This window comes from Phymastichus coffea, unplaced genomic scaffold (assembly GCF_024137745.1).
Source record: "Phymastichus coffea isolate CEN01 unplaced genomic scaffold, Cenicafe_Pcof_1.1 PCOF00060, whole genome shotgun sequence".
In the NCBI taxonomy this organism is placed as follows: Eukaryota; Metazoa; Arthropoda; class Insecta; order Hymenoptera; family Eulophidae; genus Phymastichus; species Phymastichus coffea.
The window spans coordinates 1,040,515-1,057,547 of record NW_026706871.1 but is presented as its reverse complement, the minus strand read 5'-3'; the positions used below and the strand labels follow the sequence as shown (position 1 = coordinate 1,057,547).

Below are 17,033 nucleotides of genomic sequence, written 5' to 3'. Positions count from 1 at the left end.
TCGAATTCATGATCAGTGACCTCAAAACCCCTAGAATAGTAATTTTAATGTCTACAAACTGTTTTAAAGTTGTATAACAAAATTTTTTAAACATTTCAGTAAAATTTAGAATGATTTCTGATTTCATCTTATTTTTAATATTTTCAGTGCTGTATGAAGTTTTAGAACTGTTTGATAAAAATATTAAAAACGTTGTTTTCGACGTATTTTTTTACCGTGGAATTCAATTCTGAAATCAAATTTATAGTACCTTCCTTCATTTTTTAATTTTGAAAAATCAAGGAACAATTGAAAAAAATGAAGTTTTTCTTAAAAAAAGCTGAATTTTGTAGGGTAAGGCTATATTTTTATTGTAGATTCGGATTCAGTATCGAAAATAACATAAAAAATGATAGATTTGGTCAAATGTACAGGACTTTTTTTGCGTGTGGGTCTGTATAATTAATATTTAAGTCTAGTAATGCAGCCACAATAGTTGTTATTATTAAAGATCAATTAAGTTCAATTGCTCCAGAAACGCCAGTAGACTCTACGCGTCGCGTTCAAAAAAGTACTGACGTGCTTCTCCTCTTGAAAAAGTTTAGTGATAGGAGACGTCTCAGGACTTAGAGGAGAAAATTTCAGAAACATGTACCCATTGTCTGAAATGATTCGGGAACCGTCCAGAATTCGCATCAACCACTCTTAACTTGGCCTGCTACATCCTACCCGGATATATATCTAGACCTGTACTCAGTAGAAATTCAACCAGGTAGCCAGGCTCTTCCAGCCTTAGCACTCTGTACGTTAGAGAGAGAGAGAGAGAGAGAGAAGTGAGAAAGTGACCTTTAACTTCCCCTCGTCGCCGTCAACACTAACAGCTTTCCTCAATTTATCCTACTCCAAAGTAAACAAACCGAAGTGGAGAGTTAGACTCCATTCGCACTCGTTCGCTGCTGTCATCACTATAGAGAAGACAAGAGAAGTGGCCCGAGATAAGACCTGAGGAATGACTTCTCTCTGTCCTGGAAAGAAACACACTAGTCTTAGGAATTTCTTCACTTGGCACTGTTCGAAATCAGCGACATTTTTCTTCAACTTCCAAGCAGCAGCTGTCGATAGCGGCTTATTCTGCAGAAAAATTTACGGCATGGCAAGAGGCTTTTTTACCTTCTGCGATATACCGTCTTGTGAGATCGTTGTCTTGGCAGTTTTTGGTAGAGAAAAAAGTATCGTTTGCGGTGTAGTTCACGGAAAAGTTGACGCGCTGAATTTTAATGAAACGCCAATTCGCGAAAACAATTGGAACGAATTGTAGACGTTTGAAATTTGTCGTCGAGTCGCATCTATCAACGAAATTATGCAGCAGAACCATCGCTCTTCGGGCGGTAAAGCTGCAAACTTGTCATTTGGGATCAACGCAGTTGAGCCCCGTAACCTTCTATTCGTAATTAGGAGCTTCCGAAATCGAAAATTCGCCGTTCGCAATTGAAGTAATTAAACGTTTCCAATTTACTTACTCACAGCTTAACGCACATCATTTTCGCATGTACATAAGTGCAAATAATTCCGATCGAACGATAACTCGACTTTCGAAAAGAAACGAACGTGTGGCCATCTAGAAAGCGCGAAGACGCATCGAATAGAGCGTGAAACGAGCGAGCGGGCGTGATTAACTGCAGCAGCAATGTCGTAAGTTGCACATAGATCTCGCGATACCATCGCTTGCATGAGATAGCGCGATGGCGGGCGTGTCGTACCTTCATGAATTTTCATCGCATTTCAGAGAGGCGCCTCCTTGGCATTGATTTTAGATGTCTCTTTTTCTTTTTTATATTTATTTTTGCGGAGGTGCACGTTTGTATAACACCAGTTGTCGTCAACTTTGTTTAAGCCTTTTGCATTTTCGTTGTTGTTTTCTTTATAATGAAGTACAGTTTGGTTTCTTCTTCGGCATATATTTATTGTTGGCGTTTGAGGAACGAAGCAGTTTTTCGCTGATTTATGCGCGGATATACGCATAGGAAAAAGTTTTAATGATTTCAACTCCATCTTTCCTACGAAAAAATATTGTGCTTTCTGAAAAATTTCTGAAATAAATGCAAAAAAAGTCGTACGATTTGTCAATTTTTTCCAAAAATTCATACTGATAAATCACATAACAATGACGCACAAGGGATGTTCCGTTGTGCTTAACTGAATATTCACGTAATATATACCATTCGCGTAATCCAATAATTTCTCGACGACAATGTAGTGTAATTCTAAGTTTAATGTGAAGTTGAATTGAGAATCTAACTAACATATGCTCTTGAGGGCGAAGCCTCGCAAACTAACGTATCGGCGGACGAAATGAATTAGAAACGGATTAACGGAAATTCCATATTCAGGGTGTACGGAGATCTCTTGTAGTTTCGGAGCTTACTTCTTAGCATACAGACACACCGAACGCTTTCAGACCTAATATATAAGTACACCAATTATATTTGTCTACGACGATTTATATTAAAGACGAAAAAAACGTTTTCCGAATGTAGGTAGACTAGAGTAACAAGTAGGATGTGCTACTAGGAGCCGTTAGCAACGGTGAGCTTTTGGCTTCTGCAAAAAGAAAGGGAGCACATTAACGCATTAATTTAGTTAAGAGGGGGCTTTCGACCAGTCACTACAGCAAGCGCCAAAGTGTTGAATTTTTCTTTTCGTTAGTGTAGATATAAGCATTGAAATTGATTGATATAATGTTTGAAGTCATTAAAATATTTTAATTCAAATTTTATCAGTGGAATTAATATTATGCAATTATTGAATGACAATTATTAAAATCTCATTTTATTTTTTCATTTAGTAATAAAGTGTAATGCCTTTCACGTTGAATGAATATTCTGTATATGAAATTCTCGCGGTATATCAGTTAACAATCAAATTATTTATGAGAAGAGTCGATTTTTTATTTCACTTTCTTGGAAAGATTCTATGATGATTGAGGGAAATAATATAACATTAAAATTTGATTTTCACGATAAAAAAACATTCAGTTCTCCCATTGCGATTATAAACTTGAAAACTAAAATAATATCAATAAAAATAAGCATGGACACTTTAGATTCGCATACTTCAAATCGATTTTCAAGTAATTGACAGTTTTTATTGAAATCGCCACGAAATTTTTGATAAACTAGTTATCTTTAAAATCAATTTATTGATAAGTGCAACTTTTATTCACTAGATCATAATGATGGATCTTGATAACTAATAATTCGTGATTATTCGTATTGTGAAAACCACTCAGAAATGTCTTAGAGAAACTTAACAGCATGGATCACCCGTATATGAGCTCTTTCTTCGTTTTGAATCTCGACACCTAAAACTAAAATTTAACCATTAATTATATAACGTAATATCGAACTTTCGACGTCTCGAACTATTTCGCGAGCCCTCATATTCCTTACATTTATCGCTGTGTATATTATTTAGCTAGAAGGCGTGTTTTCTCTCTATAACGCAATAGCATCGGCGGAAAATAGCCAAGAGAGTGCCATGTTGCTATTTTTATTGCTATTGGACACCTTTTTTTTACGGTTTATAGATGCTTGTTTTTTGGCAAAAATATAGATCAAGCAACTTTTTTTTTTATTTGTTAAGAAAAATCTCCTTCGGTTAATCAGTACGAACAACATAAAAGAGAAAAATAAATGCGTTTAGTGAGCAAGGGATCCTTTTGGCCAAGAAAAATTCCTAAAAAAATATTCCTAATACAGAATCTCTATTTGTAACAAAACGATCTGCTGAAAATTTCGTTGTGGCACAAACGTGTATTTGTTCTCATTTCTTAGATTGCACAATTTTATTCGAGTTAAAATCGAAATAATTGAAAATACTTCTGTTTACGTTGCATTGTTAGTCTCAGAAGAATACTACTACGATTAGTTTTCTTGCTAAATATTGTTTTCGTACATAGCAAAACTGTTGTGCGTAGTTTATCGGTGTAGCTATGAGAAGTTTTTGCAAGTAGAAACGGTATTATGAATATCTAGAACGAAGCCACGCGTAACGAGTAAATAATGCAAAGTTGCCGACGGAATATTTTCGCAAAAATCCAAGGTCGAGAAGTATCATCGAGAATAACAAAAGCTATTTGGTTTGAAAGTTCCACTTGATCTCGTTTGCTGGCAGGTTGTCTAATCGCTCGGTACGCTTTAATTCCAGCCGAGTGCACATCTCGAACGTGACGCTGAGCTTTCTGAACGGTGAATTCGAGGTAGAAGAAGGTTTTGGCGAGCTGAGGGAAGAGGCATTGGCGAAAGCTGGTATCAAAACGTACTTCATCAAGGATAAGCCATTTAGCTCTGCTGACACCGAGCCACTCGCGTCATACGATGACCAAGCCTACACGCAGCAGGAGAAGACCGGCAACAACATCGAAGGCACTAATAAAGAAGACTCCGAAGATTTCAGGAAAAGACTTCGCGAGGAACTTGATAGTCGAGGTATTTTTTCCTATTAGTTATACATATACAGTTACGTATGTGTATTTTCTGAGAATTTTTATCGAAATTTCGTTACTCTCGTCCGTTATTTGATTTGGTTCAAGTTTTCTCGAAGGAGGGATGCTTTATTTGGAACGAATTTTCTTCCCGAGAGAATTTTGACAAATAAATTTCTGATGATAGAATTCTCCCGTCTTGTAATTGCTTGCACTTCAAAGGCAAATAATTAAACTAATCAAACGTATGAATTCTTAGGCGTAAATTTGAGAATGTGAAAAATAAACTTTATAGGCATGGTCTTCTTTTGGTTATTGACTACTGCTTTTGTAAATTAGCAAATTCTAATTTCAGACTTTTAATTGTGTTTCTTTGATTTTTATTTATTGAATTTTAGTCAACTTTAACTTGCAGTTGTCGATCGAATAATCATCAATTAATGAAGGTATAATTCTAATGAGATCATTTTTAAGTACTAGTTTCATTCTCTTTTGATATTAAATTGAATAATGTTTGCATTCAAAATTGGGAGCTAGTCCCTAAGTAAATAATTAAGAACTTCACACACACATTTTCCTAGATAACGTTTTGTTGGATGGTTTACTAACTTCTTCAGTCTTCAAAACAAAAAAAAAACTATTAAATGATATTACAAATACCAATGCTAAGCGAGATTTTCACAATTACAAGGGTGCTCTTTAGTAAAAATCTTGCTTGGCATTAGTATTTGTAATATCATTTAATAGTTTTTTTTGTTTTGAAGACTGAAGAGGTTAGTAAACCATCCAACGAAACGTCTTTCAGGAAAATGTGTGTGTAAAGTTTTTAATTATTTACTTAGGGACTAGCTCTCAAATTTTGATACAAACATTATTCAATTCAATGTAATCATCTTTTTTTTTCGCCTGAGTAATTTAATCATCCTCTTCGTTAAAACTTATCATTCTCGTCCTGTAAGACTTTGAAAAAAAATTTTTAGTTGGCTAACAACCAGTTCAAAGTGCATATAATAAGACTGATCAAGATTCCAGTAAGAATCTACAATAAAGATAACATTACTATTGCGTATCGTTAGTCGGCAGTGGAGCAGAGCTACGAGGTCACGCGTCCTGGATAACGTTGGCGTTCAAGGATCTACAATTGGAGAAAGGCTTTCACAGCGCGGAGGAAGCATTCTCGCCGTTGTCATTGTTGGGTGGACCATTAGTAGTACTGTGCGCATCGCCGCTATGGCGATTACAACCCTGGGGTCGATTCACTTACGGCGGCGCCGGCGTCGTCTTTCTCTTCGCCATCGTACTCGCTGGTGCCACGTGTCTCGGCAGCGCTGTGCGTGCAAGGTGGCTTCGTCGAACTCTCGCACTACTTATGATCTTCTCACTTGGCACTTTTCTTTTGTTGGATATGGTGAGTAAAAGTTCCATTCCCTTCAGATCGCTTGCATTCTCAGTAAATATTGAATATTTTACCGATTGTTTTTGATTTATTCTCCGGCGAGCAGGCATACTTTAATTGATCGCGTTCGCAAGAGAATAAAATGAAGGACACCACGTGCACGGATGAATTTCATCTGAATGAGCATAACGTTGCTTCCGAAAAATATTTTTTAATCGATCACGTTGATTGGCCGCGCTGTTTTCTTACTGAATATAAAAATCAAATGTACTGCGGTTTCGCGGAACCTAAAGTTACAGTCGGTTAAAGTGTGCAGCCATCTGGGCGCGCCGATATAAAGCGACGAAACTATCGAATAGTTTGCAAATCGATACTAATGGCATACGTACGTGCAGGCAAACTGCGGCATAATCGAGACAGTGAAGCCACCGGCAAACAGCTCGGCGCCAACTTTTTCAACCCACTGTCCGTATCCGTCTTACTACTCGTACGTTGGTGTTCTGGCTTTGGTTGCAATCTCCATGCCAGCCTACATCTGTTACCTTGGCAAAGCCTTTCTTATGTTCTTACTGGCTGGCGCACAGTGCGCCATCAATGTCACGTTCCTCGAGCCGACACTCGATCGCGAAGACATGGGATTCTCTACGCCTGGACAAAAAATCTTTCACCTCAAGTATTCGCTCTCTGCTACGCTACTTACCATCGCACTAGCACTTGTCTTCGTTGCTCGATACGTAAGTTATTTTTCATTCTTACTTGTGAATTTCAGTGTCGGTTTACTACAAATATTTACTACGAACATAAAGAAATGCTCTTGAGTATGTTTCAAATACTTTTCTTGATTTGGGATGGATATTTTTTAATTTACAAATTTATCGTTTATTATTTCACGGATCACTTTTTTAACCTAATAAAATATTTTGAAGAAATATAATAAATCTAATAAATTTTTCCTTATAGTATTGCAAAGTTAGCGTATAAGTTTTGATAAAGAGACTGTTTTGGGAAGAAAATAGCTGATAGTACGTTCATATTACAAACTATGAAATATTACGATAGAGTAATTCTATGAGCAATTACTGTAAATATACACCTTCCGTTAAAAATATAAGTTAAAAGCTCAGTGAGACAAATTTACGTCGACGTTTATTTATAAAATCGTAACTATGCTATTAGATGATTGTGTAAAAAATATACAAAGAGAAGTGCTGCCATTTCACCGGTAGATGTTAAGGAAAAAACATAAAAAATGTTAGACGAAGTGTTGTTGTATGCCGCATGTAAGTGATCGAGCTTGATATAAATATAACCAGCTATTTACGATCACCCCGTACTTTTTAATACCTTTCACGCTCAAGGATATCTGGCGTTAAAACGGCCGTCAACGGGACATTTACCTTCAATTTATAAAATTTATATCTAAGTGCACGTTGCGCGAGTCGATGTGCAGTCTGTTATTAATTAAAAATATAAATAGGCTGAGAAATAAAAGGGGCAATATTATACGTAAATCACAAACTGTGGAAATGTATAAATTAAGTACACGCGTTGGTATCAGAGTACTTCTCAGACTCGTTATTACAACGAGGTATCTTTGCAGAAGTTAATTAAAAATAAAAAAAAAATACAGGGCATGATAAAATGTTTCACCAAGATATATATCAAATCTAATTAACGTTTAAAAATTACTTGCGGCTGCGCGCTCATTGCTTTAATAATCTAATGCGCCCCTTTTGAAATGAATACCCGATTGGATCTAGCGGAGAAGCCAAAGGGAGAGGGAGAGAAAAAAACTAGAATAAAGATAAAGCGAGCCGAGGTCTTGGATAGAGGAGACAGCTTTGCCGACTCAATTCCAAATGGGACCGAGTTGAACAATGAGGATCTAGGGATTGGCTGCTGATTAATTTTAACGAATAAATGGCGCTTCAGCTATGACTGCTCCATTCGTGCAAAATATAGGCCTAAACGAGTCATTTCCGTACGCGTAATCTCTCTCTCTCCCTCTCTCTCTCCCTCTCTCTCTCTCTCTCTCTCTCTCTCTCTCTCTTTCTGCCCGTGTTGTATATGAAACGTGCGCTCACGAGATATCAAAGCGCAAGCTGCTCCTGTGTCCGACGGATAGGAATTTTCATTCTTTTGGCTTGAAAAGATTAAATGAAAATTAAAAATAAGAAATTAGGGATTTCATCTAATCAGCAGTAGAAGACGATAGTTTGTTGGCCATTGCGATTCAGGTATTTGTAATTCCTATTTTTTAGTGTAACAAGCTATCAAGTAAAGCTGTTTTATCTGTCAAGTTTCTCCAAAGTGGTTATTGAATCGGCATGCTTTTAGTATTGCTAATTTGAAAAGTACTCGAATGCAACTTTAACAAGCTACTGTCTAAAATCAGCGCAACAAATATTTCAAAGCCACTCAGCGTTAAACTCGGGAATTGGGTCACCTGAAAGCTTCTTCCTGGAAGCTACGAAGCATATAAATTCCATGAATTTTACAGGTTCTAAAGAAATAAGACGCTTAAAATATAAAATTCAAATAATTGAATACCTTACGTACGACCTGCTATGAACCGTATTTTTTAGATGCAGATTGGTACGAACACGCTTAAATAATTAACATCCATTATTACGTTTGGACTTTGAATTTCGTGTTCGGGTTCGTTGAGCAAAGCATCCAACTTCATATTTACTAATTAAAAATCTATAAATGGCTCCTGAGTTTTTGCAACAACACTGTTGCTATGCTTATCAATTATGGCTTTATTCATTGTATTTCTGTTCTGTCAATATGGAACTTACAACGCAGACGGAAAGGTCACGTCGCATCCTGTATCTACGCGGCCGCGAAGTGGAGGCACAACGCGAACGTGCGGCTGACATGGAACGACGAAACGCTGCCCTAATCTACAACATATTGCCGCCACACGTTGCTGCCTACTTTCTCTCCAATACACGCCACCATGATGACCTTTACAGTCAAAGTTATGCCGAAGTGGGTGTCCTGTTCGCCAGTATGCCCAACTTCGCCGACTTTTACAGCGAGGAAAGTATCAACAACCAGGGACTCGAGTGCCTCAGGTTCCTTAACGAGGTCATCTCCGACTTTGATGCCGTAAGTTCCCGATGTGTCAGCGTAAGCTTCGTTTTTTATTTCTTCTTTTTTTTTTTTTGTTCGTTTGCGTGCGGACGACTATTTCTGCGAGTCTAACGCCCGAATTAGGTCATTGTATTTCTCGCCGTGACCGCAGTACCGTTTGTTTTTAATTTTCGTCGCCTTGTATTTGCTCTCACGGAATTTTACTGCACTTGCTTAATTAGCGCAGTGCTCTCTTTGAGCGAGATTTTGAATGTTTCTACGCAGCTTTTGCGCCATTACTGTGAAAAATTGTTTGTTGAATAAGTTTTGTATTTACGGGGAGAAAGAGCTTTGGAAAAAATTTTTATGTGTAACGTGTAGCTTGACACAGAATTATATTGGTCAACGCCAACAACATTATCAAGAAAATATGTAAAGTCAACGGATTTCTTGTTTCATGATCAACAATACAGCAATAGAGACGTTAAGTTGGCAAGTATGGATATCATTATTTGAAAAATTGATTGAGTGCTGCAGCATCGTTCAGTTAGAGTAATTCTTTTTCAACTTCATTAATTGAGAAAATATGCATTTTGAATAAATTATTGTATATACGAGGGGTTCTAAGAAAACATACCTCAATTCAAGAAAAATTCAACGATTTTTTATATAGCGTGACTTGAGCCCATCAGCGCGTCTAATTGTGACACACACCCTTTATTACGTAGATGACGTGTTAAAATCAGTTACATAAAGAAATATAACTTCCTGTGCTTTTTCGAAATCTCATAAACAAGTTAATATTTAACATGAATTTCAATTCGAGTTCTACACATTTACATGCGTTGAGAAATTTATTTTTTGGTTTATTTTTTGCTCGAAATTTTATTCTTATAGAATTTTGAAATCTAATAATGCACAAGAGTTCAAAGCTAAAGGATAAGAATAGGAGACATGAAATACACCAGAATATAGTTTGATTTGTAGATTTTAAATTTATATCCACATTAACATTATCTCTATTTGTTTTTCATTAAATTTTAAAAATGATCAAAGGTGAAGTTAAGTCTTTATTGACATAAGCACTACTGTGGATATAAAATAGTGACAAATGTATGCAGTGATGAATCAAATTATTTTCAGGAGGTTTTTGATACTTCATACATTTATGCTCTACAAAAATGAAAAAAACTTAACTGTTTGAAAAGCAAAAGAGTTTTTTCAAATTAAATAACTTTATTTATGGAAACGCTCATAACTACTATTTACTTTGTGTTTCGATCCCTAAAGTATCGCGCGTAAAGGATTTTAATGAATCACCATACACTAATAAATTCAACGATATAATAATCCATTTTGAATAAAAAATCTTATAAAAATTAACAACATTTATCCTGAACAGATCCTCGATCAAGAAAAGTACAAGGACATCATAAAGATCAAGACAATTGGCTCAACATATATGGCCGCTTCAGGGATAACCGACTCGTCGGAAAACAAGAATGAACCACAGTGGCAGCACCTGTCGCGACTCACTGAGTTCGCGATCGACATGAAGAAAGCCCTTTCTCATATAAATGAACAGAGCTTCAACCACTTTGTGCTGAAAATGGGCGTAAACCACGGCCCTGTTACCGCCGGCGTTATCGGCGCTAGAAAACCTCATTACGACATCTGGGGCAACACCGTCAATGTCGCATCCAGGATGGAGAGTACTGGCAAAGTTGGCTTCTTGCAAGTGGGTTTTTACTTTGTCGCAGTATTCATGTAAAATATGTGAAACTTACTCATTCTATTTTCAATCAACTATTCGACAATAACGCATATACAGCTTACGAGTCCTTGTTACGCTACTATTTCACCAACTACTATTTATTATCTCAAAATAAGATAAAAACTGTTCACATCTATACTATATGATGTAATGATCATATATTTATTTCGCATAATGGTTTCGTAATGCGAGACACAAATAAAATTATGCAAAATTGAAAATATTTAGGTATATCTAAGCTCTTGGCATCGTTTCTGAGTAAAATAATGTTATCGATTTCAGTCCGCGGTGACATTTTAAAAGCCATTAATACATACTTTGTTGAAAAGATCTATCACAGTACAGTGCTTCATCTTGATATTCATGAGTCTTTTCCAGCTTTTTTCGTTTCATAAAATCCATTCTTCTGGGAGACTTGCGCAACGTTGCATTTGGATTACTACATATAGCCTTGAGCAAAATTGCTGATATAAATAGTTATTTTATCATTAAACAATTAATAATTATTAGTAGTGCGTAATTTAAAGGAAGAAATAATGTAAATAATGATTTTTCAGGTCACTAACGAAACGCGGCAAATTTTGGAACCATTTGGCTATGGTTTCGAGCAACGTGGTATGGTCTCTGTAAAGGGCAAAGGAGAGTTACTGACGTATTACTTGATGACAAAAGATGGCGTACCTCTTCGCCTGGACAGTGATTTGCCCATCGAACCAACACACCCAATCATCTACCAGTAAAGGAATACATCCAAGCGATAATAATGGAAACACAAAAATTGCTCTTCGATCACAAGCTGGTCGGGAAGGAAGTGACGATCGCCGGTCACGGGCGAATCAAGCCACAAAAACATAACGCACATGGCTAATGCACAGAAGAAATACACGCGTTATTGCGTGGAGTATAAGATGATGTCGTTACACTGGTGTCAGAGAAATAACGAATTCCGTATCTGTGTGTACTGAAGTATATGAACAAAAAATAGGAAAGAAAAATCAGAAGAAAAGATATAACGATGATAATCAGGTTAAATAATGCTCTGTCTTTCCTAACGGTAGCAAAAACTCTACGACTATCATAATAGATGTGGATCGCGATCTTCGAGATCTTTCCCATCATTGCATGCTACTTCGATTCGTCGTCTTTGTAGCCAAAGAGAAAGCAGAAAATGTTGAGAAAAATAGTACGATGACGGAGAATGAATTCAAACTTGAGATCGTCTTTAAACAGTTATCTGCATGTCTGTACATACTTCGTAAACTGTAAATGGACATTAATAAATTGAAAAGCACTAAGCCGATAAATATATATATCGTACTATTTAGAACGGTATTATTGATGATGTTGTTTAGGCTGCGGAATATGGACTTATCTTATGATATTTGGATGTTATGATTTCTTTTTTTAAATGTTGCACTTCAAACTTAAGTAATTATTATTTACTTATAATTCATGAAATCATTCGGCAATTGATTGAATTCTTACAGATCTGCATTGAAGCTCTGACAGACGTTTAATAACAACTTTGCCAACTCTATCTATTTAATGTCTTTCGAATTTTGTGAAATGTACATGATTTGATCACGTGTAAGAAGAAACTCCAATTATTTTTTAAGCTGTAATAAGCCTCGTAAATAACGCGAACAATATTTAGTGAGTAGTCTATCTCAGAGTACTTTTAGAGATCGTTCAAAAAACTTATGAACTTTTTATAAAAACTGTATATTTGAAAATATTGTAATATATACGATATTTATTGTATATTTTGAAATAACGTTAAGTAAGTCAACATACAGAATGAAAATAGAATAGTTATTAATTCATTCACCTTGATATTCTTCTGTAAAAGTTCTAACTACTAAAATGAATCTATAAATATTTTCCTCTTGTTCAGTGGTGAAATTTAATTATCTTGGTGATAACATTTCTCATAGTGACCATTTGTGCACAAAATAAAAGCGTCGAGCAAATTTATGAAAAACAAAGTATATGTCTGTAAGAAATGTATCATGAGCCTAATGAAGTAATTTCGTATTTCCGTAGCCTAACGCTTTGCTGTCAAATATTGTGTTCACTCAACAGTAAAAAAAATTGTCATTGCGCCTTTGTTAAAGATTTATTCTACGTTAAAAACAATATGTATATTTAAATTGTTCGTCTAATAAAAAATTATACAATAAATCCGATGAGCAAAAGAACAAATGTTTTGAATGCTCATGTGATGTAGCGTCAGTATAAGGATCACGAGACATTTCTTAAGTCTGTGATAACTTCGTTGGGAATAGCGGAAATATCAAAGGTATCCATGTACCAGTATGTTTTGTTCCAAATACCGTATAACTACCGTATGAATAGGTTATATGGTAACCGAATCATAACGTGAACCATAGAACTTTTAACATTCCTAGATGTCAATGTTCAAGGCTACTTATGTTTATATTTAATAACATATTTATTTACCGAATAAATTAATAATCCTTTGGCCGTCCTGCTCACGAAAACTTTTAATCAATTTTATGTATACATTTTTTATCCCATCACGACAGTAGCCTAAGAAAAACATTGATAGAATAATTGAAAAAAAATTATAATTGATTAATTTTACTTTTATATGAAATTTAAAAACTTTTGCCTTAGTTGAAACTGTGCTTGATTGGTGGACGGAGTATGGAAAGAAAACAGCTTTTGACGTTTCGTTAACAAATTCTTCAAATTCTCCAGAAAAAAATAACAGCTTGAAAGTGCTGTGATCAGAACAAATGTTCGGTATAGTTTTAATTAAGATAAAACTATGGCAGTCGAGAACAGCTATCTAAGAAGTCAAAAACTGTTGTATCATTGTAAAATTAAAAGAAAGCATTTTCTTTAGAATTTTTATATTTTCATGTAAAGTTATCGATAGTTTTTTTAGTACAAGTGGACTGAATATAATATCAAAGTTGTTTGATTAATTTTATTTAAAGTATGGTCCATGTTTCACGAGACTTTTTGTTAACTTTATTTATGAGATGTGTTGATTTCTATCTTCATTTCAGATTTTCATTAGCTTTCTGATAATTGATTATTATGGAATGTGTGAAAGAACTATAAGTGAATAATGATAAAATCAAAAGAAACAGGTACAGAAAACATAAAAGAAAACTGTTAAATCTATAAGATCGGAATAAATATTTAACGTATAATGTAGAGTGAAAGAAAAAATACGTATGAAAAGTTGGAATGTAATAGCTTAGTAAGTGTTGTCAAATATAGCCTATTACTAAAAATTCAGGCAAGAAAGCGTGCAATTCAATAATAAGAGTCCTACATCTAAAGAGTGTAGGATATAATACAAAATTTAAAACATATAAAAACCAGAATGAAAATATTCATAATAAATAATTCTTTACTGGAATAAATAATCTGATCAGATAAAATAGAAAAACATTCAAACATTTAGTATAAGAATATTTACGTTGAAGATTGTATCAGTTGAGTCTAGCCATCGGTTCTAGTCACGAGAAAAGCAGCACAAAACAGTATATAAATTTTTTTTAATAACATTTTTTAAATGTAAAATTCATATTTTTTCAACAATGAATCGTATAAACAATGGTTTAAGCATTCAAGTAAGATTTGATTGCTCAAAATATCGTTTTACATTAAAAATTGCACAAATATTTTTATCACTCAAAAATCTAAGATGATCATAAGGAAACAGAAATATATTAATAACTATAAAAATACTTTGTATTCATTTAACTTATTATGTTTCTATGGAATTTTTTATTTTTTCATTTAATTTTCTAATGTAAGTGACACCGAAGAAATTATGGATAGAAATATTTAGAAAAATGTAAAATATTAAAAGAAAGAAAACAAAGACTTACCGTATATAAAGAGACCAAAATAAAAAAATGGCATAGTACAGAAGAAAACTAAAAAAGGTTATTAGAGAAATATCATGAAAATTTTAAACACATTACAAATTATGAGTGTAAAGCATGATTTTTATTACCACAAAATATTGAATTGAACGCTATGCAAATTAAGAAAAAGGGAACAAGAAAGTCGAAAGTGAGAAAAATTGAAAAAAAAGGAAAGCGATAAACCTAAATAAATTCAAAGGGTTGTATACTTTACTTCAATAAAAACTTTCGAGAATGGAAAAATAAAGAGCACAAACAGAACAAAATGATATATAAATGTTGGTTATAAATTATAAAAGGTACAAGAAAAAATTCATCGATTGTTTGATGAAACTACTTGTCTTATTTACACTGTTTCAAATTATATATTGTCAAATAGAAATTGATTGTATATAAATTAAATTCATTAACACAAAATTAAATATATTAATAAGACGAATAATGGACATTTTCCTAGGTTTTGAGAAGTATGTGTCAATATGTTCTACTCGTATAGGCACTTTGAATAGGTACAAAAATTCTTTGTTCTACACCACTTTTTATTTCAACTATAAGCTTATAAATACGATACTATAACGCAATCAAATGGTATCAATGAAACCGGGCTATTCACCTTTACGACTCCACGGTCGTTAGTACAATTTATTTTTCTACATAGTCTGATGTAAGTAAAGTAAGTTGAGAAATTATCTTGTAAGGAATATATATGTAACATAAATTTTGAAGATGAGTAATACTTTTATCGCGGAAAATGTAGTAAAGAATGAAAATTAATGCGCGGCCTAAGTAAAACGTGGAGATGAAGATAAATCAATCGAAATTGAAACAGATTCAAAAATAGTAATGCATGATAAATGTATGAATTATTCCTCCAGACAGATAAAAAATTCTTCAATTCTATCATCGCACTCAGCTTTGTCGACGATTTTATATTTACGAACTAAATGTTTCTTTTAATTTCATATTCCATTTTTAACTTGATCGAGTTCATGTTCAGAATAAAATTTTGATTCATTACATGGAAAATCATATTTCGAAGTTTTTAACATACAAAATAAATTTTACTAACATTCAAAAAACATCACACGATAATTATGAATTGACCGACAAAGTCATGTGCGAAGATTTTGAATCTTTGTAAATTAGCAATAACAAGAAATATATACATGTAAATAATGATAACCAAATGAATGAGTCTATTCTCATTCGTTTATTTAAAAAAATCAGAAAACAAAAAATAAAAATAAATAAAAAATAAAGGACTACTTACAATATGTGCTGGTTATCAAATGAAAGTATATGTGACATGGTAATAAAACTAGTGGCAATGAGGTCCGATCTAGAAAATCTATACAATACCAAAAATATAAAATAAATGATAAAACTTGAACTTAGAGGTCTAAAAATCATTGATCTCAATACTCAAAACTGAGCTCAAAACTCAATACTACGTTTATTAAGATTGATCGGCGTTCTTTGTAAACTAATTATTAATTTATTAAACTATACGCCATTAATTACTTTTAAATATAATCTATACAAGAAAAATTCAAGTCGTAACGAATATTTAGCTCGTGACGTTTTAGCAAATGTTTTATTTTAAAAAACCACTCAAGCAATGATTTAGAACAATTTTATCATTTATTGTATATTTTTGATGTATTGAAGAATTAAAGGTGATCTTAGATAAAAAATAAAATATTTCGTCATTAAAATATAAAAATTGAAATAAACAGTGAAAAGTTCTATCAGTGGTCTTGGAACGTCGATTTCGTTCCATAAAATAAAATATAACTGTAGATATCTTAGTTCTCAAAAGCTGTATGTAAATGTATAGGGTATTATAAAAAAATATGTGGACTTGAGAAGGAACGTGAAAATCTAATTCTAATCTATATTACTTGAAAAAAAGAATGAAAGAAAGTGGAAATGTAAACATATGCAACGTTGAAAGTGGTTATTTGGGGTGAATGAAGAAAAACCCCCGAAAAAATCGCTTATCAAACGAATAAAATATACATATAAATATATGATGGTGAGCGATTTAAGTATAAGTACAAGATTTATTGAGAATCTTTCAACAACGTCCGTTTTTCCTGACCTCTACCACTTTTTTGAACAATCAATTGAATTTGTGCAAATTGATTTTTTATTCATTGTTAATTTTGAAATATTAGTTAATAAAACCAATTTTCAATGGCACTTACCTGACGTGATTTATTTTTATTCCAACTAACATAGAAAAATTATGTTTTGAAAATTTTAGCTGAATGCAAGCACCAGAAATCAAAAAACCTAAACTATGCAACAATAAAAAATTTTAATTTTCAACTATTAATAATAAATTATATGAAGCTTATAAATTTATAAGTTATGTTTCGAACATATTTTAACAATAGTATATTTATCAATCTA

General features: G+C 33.5%; 1 protein-coding gene across 1 annotated transcript in view; it reads left to right on the top strand.

Annotated features, from left to right (window-relative positions):
• LOC131666674 (adenylate cyclase type 3) overlaps positions 1 to 16,820 on the top strand; it is a 31,621-nt gene extending 14,801 nt beyond the window's left edge. Inside the window, exons 4-9 of the mRNA XM_058939508.1 lie at positions 4,186 to 4,466; positions 5,539 to 5,870; positions 6,254 to 6,592; positions 8,667 to 8,972; positions 10,339 to 10,674; positions 11,268 to 16,820. Coding sequence (XP_058795491.1) covers positions 4,186 to 4,466; positions 5,539 to 5,870; positions 6,254 to 6,592; positions 8,667 to 8,972; positions 10,339 to 10,674; positions 11,268 to 11,450 — 1,777 coding nt within the window. The 3' untranslated portion in view covers positions 11,451 to 16,820. The remainder of the gene's footprint in view (positions 1 to 4,185; positions 4,467 to 5,538; positions 5,871 to 6,253; positions 6,593 to 8,666; positions 8,973 to 10,338; positions 10,675 to 11,267) is intronic.
• Positions 16,821 to 17,033: the final 213 nt, after the last annotated feature.